Source organism: Artibeus jamaicensis, unplaced genomic scaffold, assembly GCF_021234435.1.
Source record: "Artibeus jamaicensis isolate MK-2021 breed Jamaican fruit bat unplaced genomic scaffold, CSHL_Jam_final contig_233, whole genome shotgun sequence".
NCBI classification, from domain to species: Eukaryota; Metazoa; Chordata; class Mammalia; order Chiroptera; family Phyllostomidae; genus Artibeus; species Artibeus jamaicensis.
Window position 1 is genome coordinate 10,876,094 of NW_026521486.1, and position 19,895 is coordinate 10,895,988.

Consider the following 19,895-nt stretch of genomic DNA (forward strand, 5'->3'; position numbering starts at 1 on the left):
CTCACCAGGCAGCTCTCAGAGAGGTGAGCTCAAGGAGCTGTGGCCCCCTTGGAATTTCTAGTTTCCAGAGGTAGAGGTGTCCCTTCCAGCTGAGACCTCAGGCTGCTGGCCATCTTTTCACTTTGTGGGGACTCGAGGTGCTGTCCCTGGGGCCCCTAAGTCCCTAGAGCTGAGACTGCCCTGTGTGGTTAGTGATTTAGGAGCTTGGCAGCCTCTGTCATTCTATTATACAGCCTCTGAAGATTTCATCCAATGGCCTTTTGACATGCCACACACTTTCGAAATGAAACAGGAAAAAAAGGAACATTGCCCTTGCTCGTTTGCTTAATTTAAAAGCATCAAGAAGCTTTTTTTAGAAGGGGAAGAAAACACTATCCGTCTGACATGGAGGAAGTACCTCATCCAGGAGCCAAGAGAGAAATGGAGACATAAGTTTTGAGGGCTGACATATTAATGGACAAACCTTTTGCCCAGTTTGTTTTTCCCCATCCCCCTACAGCTGAGACACCACTTCATTTTGGGAAGCACTTGTGCGGAGAGGAAACTGTTTTCTCCTAAGGGGAGACCCACAACCCTCCTCGCCCACCTCAGGCAGTGGAAGTGGTGTCCTGTGACTTCACAACGGTTCGGTCCAACCCACAGACATTGACTGAGGAGCTATGTGTCAGGTGCCATGCCGGGTGAACTTGGAAGTGCTTCTTAATCTCTCTGACCCTGAGTTTTTCCATCTGCAAAATGGCCATAATAATACCCAACTTTTAGAGTTACTGGGTAAACAAGGGAATATCAATGAGGGCACAGTGGGCAGTGCTCAACATGGAGCTGGTCCCCAGTTGATGCTGCACGTCCCTCTTGACTTAGTGACCAGAGACAGCGCTGTGTCATCCATTCATCCATTCGCTCAACAGTCGACTCTTGCCAAGGACTGTGCCAACTCTGGGGACAGGGAGGGAAGAAGGTAGGCATGGTCTGGCTGCACCTAGCCTAGCCAGGGAGACCATCAGTTAGTAATTCTCATTGCCATGTTGCAGTAAGCAAGGGCTTCTTGTGATAAGTAACCACAATCGCATGTGATGCCGGGAAGACAAAAATAAAAGACGTCTTGCTCAGATCCATCCTTCTTTTCTGCCCCTCGGGCACTGTCTCAGCTCGGGTCCTTCAGGTGGCACAACCTAGGCACAGTGCAGAGGAGAGACTGAGCTGCTCTCTGCAGGCTGTGGGCCAGGCCCGCTGCCTGCCCCCATCCCCTCCTCCCCTTCTGTCTTCCAGACACCAGCTAGAAGCTCTCCTTCCCAAATGCGAAACTCATGGTGTCAGTTCCCCTACTAAAAATTCCGCACTGGGTTTCCCATCATTCGTGGGATTAATTCCAACCCTCTCAGAATAGTTTACAAGGCTTTTTACAATTTGGCTCCAGCTTACGTTTCAGCCCCATGTCCCCTCCTCCCCCTTCATTCATCCTTCTCTCTCTCACTGTGAGGGACATCCTGGGGTTCCCCGGGACCACTCAGAGTAAGGGGGCTCTCTAAAAAACTGCTTATTGTGGAAATGTTCAAACATTTACCGAAAGTGGAGAGAATAAAAGGGCGAACCTTCATGTACGCATCACCAATCTTGTCACCTCTGCATTCCCACCCCACACTGGACTATTTTAGAGCAAACCAAGACATTATGCCTTTTCATCTGAAAATACTCCAGTATGTATTTATGAAAGGTGAGAACAGTCCAGTTTTTGAGGCTCTAGATTTGTTTTTACAAGTTCCAAAACAAGTTAACCAAATTTGAGGTACGGTTTGAATTTGTACCTTGAACAAACCAATGTTTTCAACACACACACAGTACAACGACTGTGCAGAGAGAGCGTGAAAGAGTCCAAATTTGAGGTCCTTCTCGATGTGAAGCCCTGCCCAGCCCTGCTGTCCCAGGACCACCCTTTCTGTCCTTCCACCCCTGCATTTGGCCCTCATGTTGCCTGAGTCCTCCAGGAACTCTCACACCTTTCTGCCTTTTACCTTGTGGATACTTCTGCCTAGATCACCTTTTCCTCTACTTGGCAAACTCCTGCTTGATTGTCAAAACCCAATGCAAATGTCCCCTTGTCTACGACACCTCTTCCAATGACCTCCCTCTCCCACAGATGAGTACTTATCTTCTTTGCTTCTGTGGCATTTTCTCCATAATTCTCTTGAGTGTTTACATTGTTGAGTTAAAATCATTCTTTATGGATGTCCTGCCCCCAGTAGCCTGTGAGCCCCTTGAGGATAGGGCCTGGGTCCCCTCTCCATGTCCCCTGGGACTTGTGTGAAAGGCAGTCTGGTCCTATAGCATGGACTCTGGCCTCAGCCAAACTGGGCAAGATATTGAGTCTTGGTTTTCTCATTTGTGAGTGAGGGATCATACTAGCATGCTGACTGGGCTTTTGTGAGGATTACATGAGATGTGACTATTCAGCTGCTGTGGAGCTGGCCACATGTAGACACTGAATAATCGTTGGCCCCTGTCACCGGTGGCCCGCATGACTCCTTCATTAAAGGAGCCCCTGCATCCGGGGACAGGTCTCACCCTTTGGCACAAGGCCCCAGTGTCTGTTCGGGTCTTGGTAGTTTTCCCCTGTGTGAGAGACGGTGGAAATTTCCTGGCTTATCCCAATGCTACGGTGGAGGGCTATGGACCAGCCCTCCACTATGCTGGCCCAGGGCTCCTGCTCACCCTCACCTCTGGCTCCTCCATGCAGGAGAACAAGCCTGGAAACCCTGCCCCCCACCCCAAGGTTCCCCCCAAGACACTGGGCTGTGTCTCACCCCCTCTACCGAGGAGCTGGTTGGATCTACTGAGGATCCCAGCTGGATGCAAAGGAGTGTTCCCTTCTCCCCCCAGAACTTGTCATCCAGCATTCCGTGGAAGCCTCAGTTTCCCAGGAAGTCACCATCTTGCAAGTGTCATGACCCAGGATGGGTTGGTCAGTCACTCAGCTTGCTCTAAGCTGCATCCACTTCCACACCCTTACCAGAAGAACATGTGGAATGACCCTTGTCCATCTTTTCCTTCAAGTTCAGAGTCATCATCTCAGGTGTCCTCCCCTGTTGCCAACACACATCTATCTGCTGCAGTTTTATGGCCACATGGGTAACCCATTAAACCCCTGCCAGCCTCAAACACGGGATCCCAGATTCCTCTTGGCTAACGTCACCTTGGAAAGCTGAGGGCAAGGAAGAGGGAGACAGAGCCACAGCTGCAAGAACAGTGTTGGGTTTACATCGATAACACCAACCGCCAGCATAATTCCAGCCCTCCCTATGTGCCCTGTTAAGTGCTTTATGTTTATTAACTTATTTAAACCTGGAGACAACCTATTGCAACACACAACTTTTAGCCCTATTGATAAATGCAGAAATCGAGGCACAGAGAAGTAAAGTAACTTGCCCAAAGACACACAGCTCAGCAGTGGTAGAGCCCAGTGCTCAGCCCGGGCAGGCTGTGGGAAGAAGATGCTACAGAAAAGGTGGGTGCCCTATGGGCCTGAATAAGGACAGGGACACCAAGAGAATACGAGTCACCTGGAGTGACAGAGGGTTCAATACAGAGTAATGAGCACCTCTAAAAGTAACTCAATCAATGCATAGTAATGATGATGGTGGCGCTAATAGTAATAGCACCTAACATTTACACAGCTCTCAGCACTCTGTGTTTCTGTGTTCATTCAGTAAATTCAGCCAACAAATATTGAGTGCCTGCTATGTGCTGGGCAAACAATGAACAACATCAATATGGGCCTTGTCCTCACGGAGCACAAACAAATAAAGATGGAAATAAATATACAAGGGCAATCACAATTTTAGATTTGACGGTAGGATTAGAAAACCCACCCATCAAAGCTTCCTCTCTGAAGAGCTTCAGAGTTATCCACAAGCATCTGGAAAATTAAGGTCATTTTTCAGGAGGATAGGGGCAATGGTTTTGTAAGGGAGGGGGGGACCAGAGATTAATTTCTCTCTCATCCTCCCTCATTCTCTTTCATGGGTACCCAATACCAGTGCTTACTGATGCTTCCTTCTTTGGCTCTTAAACATTCTTATTAGCCTTTTTCTTTATCAGCTTGTTCATGGGACAATACAGTCAGTAGGAATATGCCAGGAGCTGAGATCATACTCGTTCCTGATTGGACTAAGGATCTGGCTCAGATCTTCTGCTTATAAGGGCTAAAAACAGCAGGGAAAGAGGCCAACAAGGTTGGTCACACACAGGACACAAGTACCTGCAAGCCAGTACTGGTTTGCCAGTACAATCCCCCCGCCTCCAAAGTATTAGCAGGTGTGTCAAACTCACTTTCAGTGGGGGCCACATCAGCCTCCCGATTGCCTTCAAAGGGCTGAGTGTAATTTTAAGACTGTATAAATGTAACTACTCCTTAACGGTTAAGCGAGAGCTCGGCACTGCCTCCGGGTAGAAACAAGGTGCCAGACCGGATAAAAAAAGGTGGAGGGCAGGATTCGGCCTGCAGGCCTTGTGTTTGCCACCTGTGTATTAGAGTCATGAGATGCCCAGCTGGATATTGTATTTCTGACCTATGGCATCACCAAAGTCTTATCCCTGTTCACTGCATGTTGCTAAGACATGCGTTTGCCTTCACGGTTTACAATCACTAGAAATACATATCCAGGCCATTCTAAGACGTATTTAAAGTCAGGCACCATCCATACAATGGAAGAGTATTGGGCAATAAAAAGGAATGAAGTGCTGATACGTGCTACAGCATGGATGAACCTGGAAGACATGTGCTATTGTAAATGAAAGAAATCAGTCATAAAAGCTCACACTCTGTACGATTCCATTTATATGAAATTTCTGGAATATGCGAATCTATAGAGACAGATAGTAGACCCTTCGCTGCCAGGGACTGGAGGAGTGAATGGAGAATGGCTGGTAATGGGTGTGGCGTGATGAAACGTCTCTGAAATGAGAACCTGGTAATAGTTGCACGACTCTGAATATACCACAAACACTGAATTGTATACTTGAAAGAAGGTGAATTTTATGGTGTGTGAATTGTACCTCAATAAAGCTGCTGTTTTAAAAAATAGGCACTATTGCTGCAGCCTTGGTAGATCAGATCTCACTGAATTAAATAAAAGGTTACACAAGATTTACAGGAAAAAAACTAGGCAGCATTCAATCATTAGAGTCGGTGTCTAACGTATTTTTTGGACTACAAGATGCACTCCCCCCGCCCAAATTTGGGAAGAATATGGTTGTTAATGGTGCTGTTGAGTTCTGTTTACATTTACATTGGTGAAATAGTATGTTATTTATGTTATTAAATATTTTACCGCATTTTTCGCTTCAAAATTTTTTTTCCTGCTTTCCTCCTCTAAAACCGAGGTGTATCTTACAGTCCCAAAAGTACTGTATTTCTGCACTAGAAAATAAGGACATAGTCATTATGTATATCAGGAATATCAGATCAATTCATTACATCAACTTAATGATCATTTTTTAAATGATTTCAAAGCAGTGTTTACAATGCATAGTATAAAAGTGAAAGCTTTTAAAAAGAAAGAAAACAATATCAATAACTGTATCAAGTGGTAATTTGGAGAATGCTTTTAAGTGAATGTTAATTCAAATGCTCCCCAGAGAATTTCTGGCTAGCATCCAACTTATGTAGCATCTATTTGACATACAAACTTCCAGATAACCTTAATTGCTGGTGTGCCTGTTCCCATTTGCAGATAAAGCAACTGAGACCCCAAGGGGTTAAGAAACTTGCCCAAAGGTGCCCCAGTAGGAAATGACACCAACAGCATTTAAACTCAAGTCTGTCTGGCTTCAAAGTCTGTGTTCGCTCTTCCTTCTTCTTCTACGTCATTCCGCAAATAGTTTCTCTGAACCAGAGAGGAAATATCTCCCTTTGTTTATAGCTCCAAAGAAGCAGTACAATTTCTATGCAACACCAAGAATAACTGTAACCAAAATTTTACATTTACTTTAGCCTTAAGAGATTACATGTGTACATGTAAACTGAAGTCCTTATATGGATATATATATGTTATATATATCCATATATGGCTACTAAATGTTGCTGTTATTATTTAGTTCTTTTCTGAAGCCACTAAGAAGAACATGAAGTTCTCGTGATGGAATCAGCTGACTTGTAAAGGGGACTTTCCCCCGTCTGGAAATGGAGCTGGAATAAGACTAGAAATAACAGAATATTGCAGTGGAAAACTGAGGGGTCTGGAATCCGTGGCTGTATACATCTGTGGGATTCACGGTGGTGTTGGGCACTGTGGGTCATCCACACCCTCCCAGAGGCACCGTGTCGCTGAGGGTGTTGTCTGAATCGCGAGGGGCCCCCGGGGGAATCTCGTGGGAGACGGGCTGGCATCCTGAGCCTGTCTGTGCCATAAACATCACACGGGAGGGAACAAGAAAAGCATATTTGCAGACAAATATTGCCATCCTATCAGGGGTTTTTTTTATACCATCCCGTTTCTCAGGGAAACAGGAAATGTAAGAGAAAAGAATGTTTGTATTTTGGTAGGGCAGGTTTAGTTTAATTTTTCTAAATATGTGACCAGTATTTTTCCAAGAAACACTAACAGGGGAGGAGGTGATGCAGAGGCCTCAGCGGTGGGATTCTGAGGGCAGAGAGCGTTGCACGGAGCTGAGACCACAGACCTCACTCGCTCACCTTTCCTGGGCCCCTCCTGTGAGCCTGTCCTGGGTGTAGGACAGACCCATGAATGAAGAAGGCAGGTAGAATCTCTATCTCGAGTGCCTGGGTGGGTGCAGGAACTGTTGACTGAGGTCGGGCTACAGGAAGAGGAGAAAGCATTTTTGATGGGCGTTCATGAGGTCACCTGGAAATGCTGAGCTGGAGGTGCCTCTGAAACCACCTGGGGGCCAAGTTCAGGAGGCAGGTCTATAATTCAGGAGAGGCCTGAGGATTGAATGATGAGCAAAAGACGCAGACCCACAGCTTGTCACAAAGCTTATAGTCTTGTGAGGAGGTCAGACATGTGTCCAGCAGCCACACAATTACATTTAAAAGTGGCAGAAGTGCTAAGAAGGCGTAAGAGGTGAGCAGGCGGGACCGAGGCAGGAAGGCGAGAGCCAGCTTCTCGGGTCTGTGACACTGGAACTGCAATCGGAAGCAGGGTAGGAGGAGCAGGGACAACATTCCAGGTTCTGAAGCCAGAGGGAGTCGAGCTAGTGTCAGGGTTAGAAAGAAAGCCAATCAGGCTGGGGGAGAGGTTGATGGGGGACCACAGGGAAGATGGGGTTGGGGACAAGGGCAGGGGCCAGGTCACACAGAGCCCTGTAAGCAGCGGTGAGGGATATTGTGTCGACATTGTTTTCCCTTCATATGTTTTAGTCATCTAGGTGGTATTAGGTTTGTCACAATGTTAAAGGACTGGAAAGGATCGCCAAAGGTCACCTTGTCTCTTCTCCCTTCAGAGATGAATGTCGCTATGTGCAATGCTTGAATTCCAAGGAGCTTCTGTCAGACACTGCATAACAAGATGAAGGTTTATCACACAGCTGTCAGGATGTTTCTCTTCTCTCTTTTAAATGGATCTTTTTTAAATGCCCACAACACACCCGGTCTCCAGGCTGCCCCACTTCTGTCAGAGACATCAGCACATATCCTACTCACAACCTGGTCATCATACAAGGCTGCCTTCCCCTCTTCTCTCCCCTTCCAACGTCCAAGCAGGGACTGAGCCTTATCCATCGGCCTTGGACCCATGCTGGTCGCCCTTTTCCTGAGATCATAGACTTGAGAGAAAGGGAACTAGTAGGGATTGCCACCCTACTACGTGCCAGGCCTTGCATACCCTCTAACTCAATTTAAACCTTTCCAGTGACAGTGACCAGTTAGTAACTGACCTCTATCATAATGTCAGTTTCTCAAGTGAGCTTCCTATTTGGTGGATGAGGAAATTGAGTCACACAGTGGTGAGCGGCCTGCCCAATGGCTCATGACCGCAGGTTTTGGAACTAGATGTAAACTCTGGGAGTCCCTCTGGCTCTAAAGCTCATGGTGCTGCCACCAAGCTCTGAACTGCTTGGCTGTTACGGGAGCCAGTCTTGTCCAAATGAGTCTGCTGGCCTCCACCCACCCACTTGAATCAAATTAAATGAATGGACACAGTCCTGAGCATGTGGGAAGCATGTAATGGCGGCCAGCGTGTTTATCCAGAAGCAGCAGGGTGGGCTCTGATGGCAGGATGGGGGGCTCTGGGTGGGTCTCTGGCCAAATCCTACTTCCTCCGCTTTCTTGCGGAGTCATCCTAGGCAAGACTCTTCACCTCTGTTGGCCTTTATTTCCTTGTATGTAAAATATGGATAAAAACAGGAGCTGCCTCATAGATACGTCAAGAGATTTAAACAAGGCATTGTACACCCACCTCTCAGCACCATGCGGTACAATGTAAGCGCTCCAAAACCAGGAGCTGCTGCTACCACAGCCTCCAGACAAGTCTCCCTAAACCCTCTGTGTCTGCATCTACCCTCTGCACTCAAATCCTCAATGCTACCCAATGCCCACAAAATACCGCCCAAACTGCTGCCTGGCAGAGAGGTCCCCCAAGCTTGCCATGTCCATATTTCCACCTGAATGCCTACTGATCACCCAACAAGGCTTCCATTTAAACCAACTTTAAGAACACCTGGTCCCCAAATCCTTTTCTGACTCCACCTGTTTGCACATGGGTGGCTGTGTCTAATACCCGTCCGACAAATGTCCTGCATACATGGTATGTACATTATGCTGGGCCCGTGTGGAGGCTGGAGAGATGGGGTAAACAAGACCAGCGAAACACCTGGTTTCATCAGAGCACCTGCAGGGGACTGGACAGATGGACACAGAGAAAACATTGAATAAATGTGTAATTGCAAATGCCACTAATGCTATGACGAGTGTGATGAAGAAGATAACAGAAAGTATCTACTTAATTTTTTTCATTTTATTGTATTAAATTTATCAGGGCGACATTGGTTAATGACACTATATAGGTTTCAAGTATGAAGTGCCTACTTTCGGCCAGTGGCCAGGGAAGCACTCTCTGGGGACAGAGCACTTCAAATAAGACCTCATTATGAGAAGGGACTGGCCTGCAAAGGAGTGGTAGGAAGTCTTTCTGAGAAAGACAATAGCATGTGCAAAGGCTCTGTGGCTGGAGGGAGTGTGGCTCCTTCAGTAAAGTGCCGGAAGGCCCAGGGTTGGAACGTAAGTAGGCAGATGTTGGGATGGGGAGGAGAGAGAAACACAAGATGAAACAGAGAGGTCGGCAAGAACTACATTAGGGAGAGCCTCACAGGCATGGAACTGAGGCCCAGCCCAGCCTCAAAACCTTCCCAGACTTCTTCCGTCCTTGATTTCCTCCTCCAGACTCTTCCAGGCCTTGCCTTCTTTTCACTTAGCCAGGACCAGACGCTGTTCATATGTAAATCTCCAGAGAGCCAGGGATGTACAGGGAATCACCTCCTTCATCGGAAAGCGGTGCGGCACCAGACCACTCAGGTCCCAGCTCTCTGAGTCCATGGCTTGAAGATGAGGTTGATACAGCGCTGACCTGGGCTCATACTGCTCTGACCCCGAGCCCCCAGGAGAACACCCAGCACGAGCACTGCCCCACCCCCACTTATTCTGATTTCTGGGGAGACTTGAATGGGGCCCTTATCAGGGTGGAGATCTGTGGTTTCAAAAATTGATCTGCCCCTTCCAACAGGATGTCAGGCCACTCACGCCATTGGGCCGTGCTGAACTCTGGAGCCCCCGGGGCATGTGAGCGGGACAGGGAGCCTGTGAGAAACTGGTGCAGGGCTCGCCATCCGCAGGGGAACCAATAAAGCTATTGTTGGGAAGGGAAGAGAGAAAATAGCCGACAAGATGTTTTTTGTCCTCGTGACCTGTCTGTGTTCGGGAAGGGCCTGGCAAGTTGCAAATGGGAATGGCCTTTGAAACCCTTTTGAACAGCTTGGGAAGGGAAGGGGTGGGGAGAAGGGAAAAGACGTGGGTGGTGATGGAGAAGCTCCACCATTCCTTAGCTGTCTGACCTTGGGATCATGACTTGCCTCTAATTTCTTATCTATCACATGGGGAATGGGAAGAATGTTAGCATATAGAGACAGGCAGAAGTAGGTTTACAGTTGTGAGTACAGGAAACAGAGTGTATTCTTGTATTATTATTCATTATTTTCCATACAAACAACTATAAACCTGCTTTTGCCCACCCCTGTATACAAAGTGCCTGGGACCATTCCTGGATCTTACAGGACACTCCATAAATGTCGTCATTATTAGCCTGGGAGATGATATGGCACGTGGACTCACCCAGTGTGCGATAGGTACCATGGTGCCCACCTCCCTGTCTTGAGCTCTAATAAGTGACTTCAGAAACCTATCAGAATGTCTCCAGATTGTGTTGAGCCTCCCCTTGGCCTGACCTCTCAGAACTAGTTTCTAAGCACATGTGTACAGACATTTAGTGGTCGTGCTTGCAGTGGGAGAGAGGGAGAGTCACGCCAGTGTCCATGGACAGAAAAATGGCTGGAGAATTACGGCACGTGCCCTGTGGAATATTGGGGAGCTGTGAAAAAAAACGTTGGGTTAGGAGAGTACCTACTGATATAGGAGAGGGGGGCATGCATGGTGTGATAGTGAAAAGAGCCATTTCTGAAAACACAGATGTCAACTTCAACCACACATGTGTAAACATGTTTGCAGAGGTGGAGCATGGTGAGCAATGGGCAGGAAAACACACCAGACACATGGGGCCAGTGAGATCAGCCAGCCAGCCTGGGGAGTTGGGGAGAGACATAAGGAAAAATATAAAAAGACTGTGGCAAAAATAGGAAAAAACTTAATGAGTAATGTGAAGTGAAGGGATAGGTATAAAATTCCAATTGCAGAATATCCCATTTCATTTTCTAACTGGACATTTAAGTGAGGATTCCAAAGTAATGTGGACCAGTACACTGATCTGATGAGATGATATGGTTGTAGACAATTCTCATTTTGAATTTCTGTGGCCATTTGAAAACTGTTACTTCACTTTTTAAAAGTTTCACTTAAGAAAAACTCTTGGAGTGTCCCCACTCTCTCCACTGTCCGCATCCCATCCCAGTCCAGGCAGTGATACTTCATGTTGGCTTTAATTCCAAACTGGTCTCTGGCCCTTCCATCTTTCCTGATCCAACTCATCCTGCAGCTGCAAGGTCCCTGTCCTGACCCCACACTGACCCGTTTGCCCAAGGCGCATCCAAGCAACTCAGACTCTTCCCTTTGGCTTTGAAGGCTCCCAATTATCTATCTGGACCCAGATTGCCTCTCTCTTCTCCCAACACCAACCCAGAACCTTGCCAGCCAGTTCTAAAAAGAATGCTATTCACAAAGAGTCAAAGTAAAAAGTGACAAAGGAAACTTTCCCCTACTATCAGAAAAATACATGGCCTCAGGCAAATTTTCAGAATGCTTTCTTTGAAATGTCTTACTATAAATCATCAGATTTTCCTCCAGTGACTCTATGTGTCCTGTAAACTCAGATAACAATTTCTACTCTCACTACCTCTGACGGTAAGACATGTATTCCTTCCATTTTATTTGAGAATGCTAGAGAAGGGCACTAAATTCAAATATACTGTATTTAGTAGTCATGTCCCAAGTAGCTTTATTGTGGATAAACTCATGAAATTTCATAAAATAAATCCTTCCCATGAGTCTTTGTTCACTAGAGCTTGTGAGGAATCTGAACACCCCTCATGGGAAAACTACAGTACTGTGCTTCATTCACCCCTGAGGAATGCTGAGCCCTCACTGCACCCACCCACAACCCACTCAACCTTCAGAATCTTTCTCTGAGCCTTCCTTCCGTGGAGACTTGCTCGTGACTCCATGCACCCCAGACTTACCGGCCAAGCTGCCATGTGCGCTGTTTCACTGTGCAGCCCATCTGTTTAAGACAGACTGTCTTGCCCTGGCTGGTGTGGTTCAGTGGACTGAGCACCAGACTGTGAACCAAAGGGTGGCATGTTCTATTCCCAATCAGGGCACATGCCTGAGTTGTGGGGCCAGGTCCCCAGCATGGGGCATGCAAGAGGCAACCACTCATCAATGTTTCTTTCTCTCTCTCTCTCTCTCCTTCCCTTTTCCTCTCTGTAAAAATAGATAAATGAAATCTTAAAACAAAACAAACAAAAAAGTAAAACAGGCTATCTTGTCTCAATCTGCTGTGTGTCCTGTGGAGCCAGGCATATAGTTCTCACTCCATTAGCACCCCCTGAATTGGTTTGATATTTTATTCATCACTATTATGAGGGGAAAGCATTTATTGTGCTCAGGTGTTCACATGGTCCCCAGGGAAGTGTGCCTTGGTAAAGAGAGAGTGTTCTGAGAGTCAGAACACATGGCCTCAGGTTCTTGCCTTGACCTCAGGTTCTGCTATTGTGTGGCATGAAAACAAGCCTTTCACTCTTTGGGCTACAGTTTCTAGGAGGACACATGTCTTAGTTTCCTATGGCTGCTCTAACAAATGTAGCAGATTTAGCACCCTTTTATTATCTCACAGTTTTGTAGATCTGAAGTCCAGGATAGTATGACAAGGTTCTCTGCTTAGGGTCTCATAAAGCCAAATTCAAGGTACCAGCACCCTGTGTTCTCCTCTGGAGCTTGAGATTCTCCTCCAAGCTTAATCTCTTTATTGACGGAATTCAGTTTCTTTGCAGCCGGAGGTCCAATGTCCCTATTTCCTTGGGTAGAAAAGAGATCACACCTGCTTCCCCTCACCTCGCTGCTTAGTGAAAACATCCTCATTCATTCCACTTCACATCCCTTGGGTTGAAAACATGTGAGTCTTTCAAACTCAGGTGTTGGGAGCTCTTTCTCTGCTCATGAGAAGCAGAAGCTGGTACAACCACTTTGGAGAGCAATTTGGCAACACTTAGCGAAACTGAGATGAGCACTGTCCAACCCAGCAATTCAGCTCCTATGTATGTGCTCTGGAGTGACTCCTGTACATGGGCATAGGGGAGCATGTTTAAGAATGTTTATACTAGTATTATTTATAATTAGACAGATAGAAATTGCCTAAATGTTCATCAGCAGGAAACAGATGTAATGTGTTCGTAACATGAAATACTATGTTGAAGTTAAAAATGAATCAGAGCTATATATATCAACATACATGAATCTCACAAACATAATATACCCCCCAAAAGTTGTACAGAATAAATAAAAACATAAATATAGATTTTTAAAAAGACCAGCAGATAGTACAACAAAACTATGAAAATCTGAGGGTGCTTTTGTCTTCCTTGTATATAACTACATAGCATTTTATTTTATTTTCCAAATTTTTTTTAGATTTTTTAAGTGCATATTATTGATTATGCTATTACAGTTGTTCCATTTTTTCTTTCCTTTATTTCCCTTCACCCCTCCAGCATCCTCCTCCCCTCCTTAGTTCATGTCTGTGGGTTATACAATCTTTGGCTTCTCCATTTCCTATACTATTCTTAACCTCCACCAGTCTATTTTGTACCTACCAATTATGCTTCTTATTCCCTGTACCTTTTCCCCCATTCTCCTTCTACCCCCTCCCCACTGATAACTCTCCATGTGATCTCCGTTTCTGTGAATCTGTTCCTGTTCTAGCTGTTTGCTTAGTTCATTTTTGTTTTTGTTTTCTCAGGTTCAGTTGTGGATATTTGTGAGTTCATTACATTTTACTGTTCATATTTTTGATCTTCTTTTTCTTATATAAGTCTCTTTAACATTTTATATAATAAGGGCTTCTTGATGATGAACTCCTTTAACTTGACCTTATCTGGGAAGCACCTTATCTGCCCTTCCATTCTAAATGATAGCTTTGCTGGATAGTGTCATCTTGAATGTAGGTCCTTGCTTTTCATGACTTGAAATACCTCTTTCCAACCCCTTCTTGCCTATAAAGTTTCTTTTAAGAAATCAGCTGATAGTCTCATGGGAACTCCTTGGTAGGCAACTGCCTCCTTTTCTCTTGCTGCTTTTAAGATTCTCTTTTTATCTTTCATCTTTGGTAATGTAATTATGATGTGCCTTGGAGTGTGCTTCCTTGGGTCCAACTTTTGGGGGACTCTGGGTTTCCTGGACTTTCTAAAAGTCTATTTCCTTTGCCAGATTAGGAAAGTTCTCTTTCATTATGTTTTCAAATAAGTTTTCAATTTTCTGCTCTTCCTCTTCTCCTTCTGGCACCCCTATGATTCAGATGTTGGAGTGTTTTAAGTTGTCCCTGGGGTTCCTAAAGCTCTCCCCATTTCTTTTTTGAATTCTTATTTCTTCATTCTGTTCTGGTTGAATGTTTATTTCTTCCTTCTGGTCCACACCATTGATTTGAGTCCCAGGTTTCTTCTCTTCACTGTTGGTTCCCTGTACATTTTTCTTTATTTCACCTTTCACAGCCTTCGTTTTTTTCCTCTATTTTGTGACCATATGCAGCCATTTCTGTGAGTATCCTAATTACCAGTGTTTTGAACTCTGCGTCTGATAGGTTGGCTATCTCTTTGTTGCTTAGTTGTATTTTTTCTGGAGCTTTCATCTGTTCTTTCATTTGAACCATATTTTTTTTTTTGTTTCTGTGCACCTGTTATGTAGTAAGGGGCGGAGCCTTAGGTATTTGGCCAGGGCGGGGCAACTCACATTGCTGCGTTGTGGTGCTGTATGTGGGGGAGGGGTCAGAGAGGGAACAGTGCTGCTTGCTCTGCTCTCTGCTGGCTTTCAGTCACTTCCCCACCACCTGCAAGCAAATTGGGCCCTTCTGGTGCTGATTCCCAGGTGGGTGGTTTTGTGTACTTTCTTGGACCCTGTGAGGCTACAACTTTCTTCTGCTGCCTGAACCCCCACAGGTTTTTTCAGTCAGAGGTTTTGAGGCTTTATTTCCATGTGCTGGAACCATGGGTTGCATGGTCTGTCTCGTTCCCTAGTTGTGCCTCCCAGTTTATCCACACACAGCCCACTCTGCCAGCTGCCACCTTGCTCACTCCAGTCCCCCAGTCTTGCCGCAAGTCCTCTCCACCCCGGATCCCCATCTCCACTTCTACCAGTCTGGATGAATGTTTCTTCTTTAACTTCTTGGCTGTCAGGCTTCCATACAGTTCTGTTTTCTGGCACTCTGGTTACTTTTTGTTTTTAAATTGTTGTTGTCCTTCTTTTGGTTGTGCAAGGAGGCAAAGTCTATCTACCTATACCTCCATCTTGACTGGTATATTCCAAACTTTTTTTGTAGTGTGTACATATTGCTTCTGGAATCAAAGTCAAATATTACCCTTTTTTAAATGTGCTCATTTACTCTAGACACCAGGATATTGTAAATTTTAGCCTGGATAGGAGGGAATTTTTTTTTTTTACCCAGCAGCTACTGCAGGACAATACCAGACATAAGAGAAAACTGTTCACACCAGGCTTAGAACCTGACAGACCCAAGTTTAAGCCCCAGCTTCACCCCTTCTCAGCAGCTGTCTTCAGTCTCAATTTTCATATCTGTGAAATTATCATAGAAATACCTTCCCTAGGGGACTAAATTTGGGGTAATGAGCACACATCACAATATACAGATGATGTACTATAGTATTGGATACTTGAAGCCTATATAATCTTATTAACCAATGTCACCCCAACATATTTAATTTTAAAATAACTTTCCTGTTGTCTCAGGGGGGGAGTACAGGGGTAAAATGAGACAAGGTCCATGGGCTGGCTTGTGACCCTTTGCAGACCCTTCTCTAGCACCTACAGCAGCTTCTCCATGTCAGACTAGGTGCTTGGCAACCAGAGGGTCAGTACAGACAGCACTGCCAGGGGACAACCAGGACAGAGTGACCACAACAGACAACTATGCAGCCTTGAGAATGGGACAGGATTATTCCAGCCAGGACTGATCAAAGCTGGGGGAGTAATAGTATTACTGAGAAACTGACAGGGGTAACCTATGCCCTCAAGCAACTGCAGATATACCTCTAGACACCAAGCAAACCCATCTCAGATGACATATGAGCAGCATGAAGGAGGAAGCACAGAGCCTGGGTCTGAACTGGTCTCCTCACTTCCTAGCAGAGTGACCATGGGTGTGGACAGGCACATGGTCTTTGAACCCCACTCGCCTTCTCTGTGTCATCGAAAGAGACATGCATGCCTTGGAAGTCTTGCTCAGAGGACTGACTGAAGCACAGAGTCTACGTCAAACACCTATCCTGGGCCAGGCAGTGCTCTGGAAGCTGGGAATGCAACAGAAAACAGACCAGGCCGGGCTTCTGCCCTCCCGGGTGTGACTCTAAAGGAGATCACACAGGGCAGTCACTCAGCACAGTGCCCTCCCTGCTGTGACTGAGAGATGCTTGTGCCCACGGTGGGTGTGGCCACTGTGATTGAGAAGCCTCATGGGGTGGCCTGGAGAGTGTTCAGGGGAGAGAATGAGAATCCCCAGATATTTGAAGGTTGTTGGGGAAATAACATAAAGCAGAACTGTAACAGGAATAAAGAAGCTGCCTTTCACTAAGCACTTACAATGTAAGGGCTTCATGTGCAGTAACTTATTTAATTCTCACAGCAACCCTCTGTGATGGATACTCATCAGCCCCATTGTACAGATGCAGAAACAGAGGCACAGATCCATACAGTAGCTTCAGAGGTCACACAAGCCAAGGGATGATATCGGTCAGTTTGCATCCCTCTGCCATCTCTCCAGATTGGTGGATGCCCTGAGCAGACTGGTTTGAAGGGCTGGCTCTTTCTGGGGGAGCCAAGAGTGTTGGCATTGAGGGTGTTCGAGCTGCAGTAGGGTGGCCATCTGTCAAAGCATTTTCGTGGGAATTTCTGGTTATGTCAGATGACTAAGTTTTTCCACAGAACAGGCAGGGCCCGGAGCCTTAGTGGACATGCTCTGAGATAATAATAAGCGACTTCCTCTTATCTCTTTCAGCTCACAGTGCCTCGCTTCCCTGTGGTGGTCAAGCTGGGACATGCCCACGCTGGAATGGGAAAGGTATGAGAAGCTGCTCTTACCCTCACTAATGCTCATGCAGCTTCCCCAGATGATCTGTTCCCCTCTCTCTCTGTCCCCCACCACCCTGACCTTAGCCCCCACTGCCCAGAACGGTTTTAAAGAAGCCCAGAATACACTCCCTCTCCTTCCAGCCTACATTCTGCTGAGCTCTTAGAGCGTGGAACCTCTCTCCAGCTCAGTCCGGACTTGCCAGAGCCAAGCTGCAGATGCCGGCTCATTGTTTCCTATGATTGTGGCTTCAGGGCAATGAATCTAAAGCATTTTGTAACTGGTGATTGTTTTGTACCTGCCTTCCTCTCCATGGCTATGCTGTAGCTCATATCTTTATTACCTGCAGGGCCCACACCTAGAAGGTGGCAAATACACCTGGCTCTGTGGGGGAAGTCCCTGGTGTCAGTTAGCTTCTGCAAAAGTAAATCCTCTGTTTCACACAGTCACAGCTGACATATTGGTCAGATATGTCCTCCTCCTCCTCCTTAGCTGCGTATATAGAAACTGAACTCAAATCGGGGGGAGAGAAAAAACTCACTGGTTCAAGCCATCAGCACATCTGAAATAGTTTTGGTAGATTAGGACAGAGTTGGATCCAGGAGCTCAAATGATATTGTCACACTCAGTCTCCTCTATCTGTTGACTCTGTTCATCTCTACTTGGTGTTTTCTTCAAATAGTCAGCATGGCTACAGGTGCGTCACCCTGAACCCTAAGATCACTGGATGAGAGGAAGGCCTCATCTCTTTCCGTCATCTCTGTATCTGACCTCGTGGAGGGACACTGATCAGTCTCACTTGGGTTCCTGTGCCACCCCTGACGAGTGGATTTGGAGATGTATTGGGCCCCACTCAAACCACGTGGATGGGGGTCTCCACAGGAGATGGAGATTTACTCCTGAGTGAGGGGAATTAGGGGGGTGGGGCTACCACAGGCCCCATGAGAACATGTGGCTCTCAGTGCCTGGCATCCCCACTGGAGGGACCTGAGCCCAACACAGACGTCCTGGATAAAGGAGCCAGTAGAAACCTTGCTCTGAGAAAGGGACCTCCCACCGCCAACCGCAAATAATCCTGCACCTCGCTCCTTTGTTCTCCCACAACCTGCACACCTTCTGCATCACTGGTTCCCACCTACGCTCCATACCCCTCAGGCAGCAAAGAATGGAAAGAGCCAGGCAGGTCTGGGCATGACCCCAGCTCCAATGTTTGCAGGAACGTGAGCAAGTTGCCATCTGAGTTCTCTTGGCCTCCTCATCTGTGGAATTGTTACCGAACAACAGGAGGAGGTCGTCCGAGGGAGGGGCAATACAATATTCGGCCCACCTAGGGATGCCCAAAACTGCTGTACAACAGGGGCCCCTCCCAAAAACCAAAATACTGAAATCTACTGGGCCCTTCTGTCCGCCGCCAATTGGAAACACATCTCTTAATGCCAGAGATTTGTGAAAAGGAAACAAAATGTTTATTTAATGCTATTCAGGCCTAATGCCTCCACTAAAATATTAAAGTCCTTTAGGTTGTACACCTACACCCACACAGCGTTCCCTTCTCCCACTGTCCCAACTCCGGGTACCGTAAATCAGGAAAAGAGCACACGTCTGTGTTGCAGGCCGCTGGCACCGTCAGCTGTGTCTCTGTGCAGGATCTCGAGTTAATCCAAAGTACTGTGGTATCCTCTCATGGTCCACTGGCAAGAGTCCTTTGTACCCAGTTCCAGTCAAAGTCTCTGTTGCTTTTCAGGCCCCGCAGCCAAAGGGGGCACCCCAAAGCCGCGTGGGCCTCTTCTACCAAAGCTGCAGGAGTCCGCACTCCACCAAAAGCATGTGGCTTTCTTCTTCACCTGGCTGCAGGGATCTCCATTCTGGCAAAGCTGCGTGGTTCTTCCCTTTCACCTGGGAAAGAGGGGGTCTGCACCCTGCCAAAACCACGTGGCTCCCTCTTTCACCTCACCAAGAGGGGGTCCTCACTCTGCTGAAACCGAGTGGCTCTCTCTCATCTGGCCAAGCGGGGACCCTTCATGTCTCGGAGCCAGTCTTTTCCAAGCTCTCACCCAGGCCATCTCGCTCAGGAGCGCAGCCCCTAGTTTCCATCTTGAGTCTCTGCTAGTTCCATCCTCAGACCCTGCTAGTTCCTTCTCAAGTCCCCTGCCACAACCTTCTCACTCAGGAGTCCAGACTTCAGTTACATCCTCCTGAGTCCCAGTCTACTACTTTCTCCCTTCTTCAGGAGCGCCGACCCTAGTTACATTCTGAGTCCAAGCCCTTCTCCCTCAGGAGAGCAGCTCATAGATACATTCTGAGTCTCTCAAGCCCTTCTCACTCAGGAGTGCTGATCCTAGTTCCATCCTACTCAGGAGTCCCCCTAGTTCCATCCTCAGTCCCTGCTCAGTTCCTTCTCCCTTCTCCCTTGCTCCAAACTTGGCCACTGCTAATTAACATATCTATGAAACCAGTTAAAGGTTATAGATATGTTAAATAACCATTCCTCCAGAGGTTAGCTCCAAAACTGTTGCTATGCAAAACAGCTCTCAATGGCCTGGCTCCATTCATCCCTTCCCCCTGGGGGGGGGGGGGGGGGTGGTGAGGACATCCCAATATGTCTCTCCAATATTTCCATACACCTTGAATTCTGGACACCATTCCAAATCTTTTTTGGGGGGGCCCCCTGGCTGCACCCTGTATCAGAATGATGGCAATTCTAATAACCATCTTTACAACAAATCCTCCCTCTGCACTACATTTCCCTAAAAAGTACACACCACGACAGTGGGGGTTTTCCTGTTTGCTGCTACCATGTCCCACAATGGTCCCTGGTGCATGTTGGTTGTTGATAGAGTGGATGGATGAGCAAACCTCTGTTTG

At 46.8% G+C, this 19,895-nt stretch overlaps 1 protein-coding gene across 1 annotated transcript in view; it reads left to right on the top strand.

Annotated features, from left to right (window-relative positions):
• The window catches only part of SYN3 (synapsin III), a 401,802-nt gene that overhangs the window by 318,859 nt on the left and 63,048 nt on the right, over positions 1-19,895 (top strand). The window contains exon 8 of the mRNA XM_053662069.1: positions 16,959-17,021. Coding sequence (XP_053518044.1) covers positions 16,959-17,021 — 63 coding nt within the window. The remainder of the gene's footprint in view (positions 1-16,958; positions 17,022-19,895) is intronic.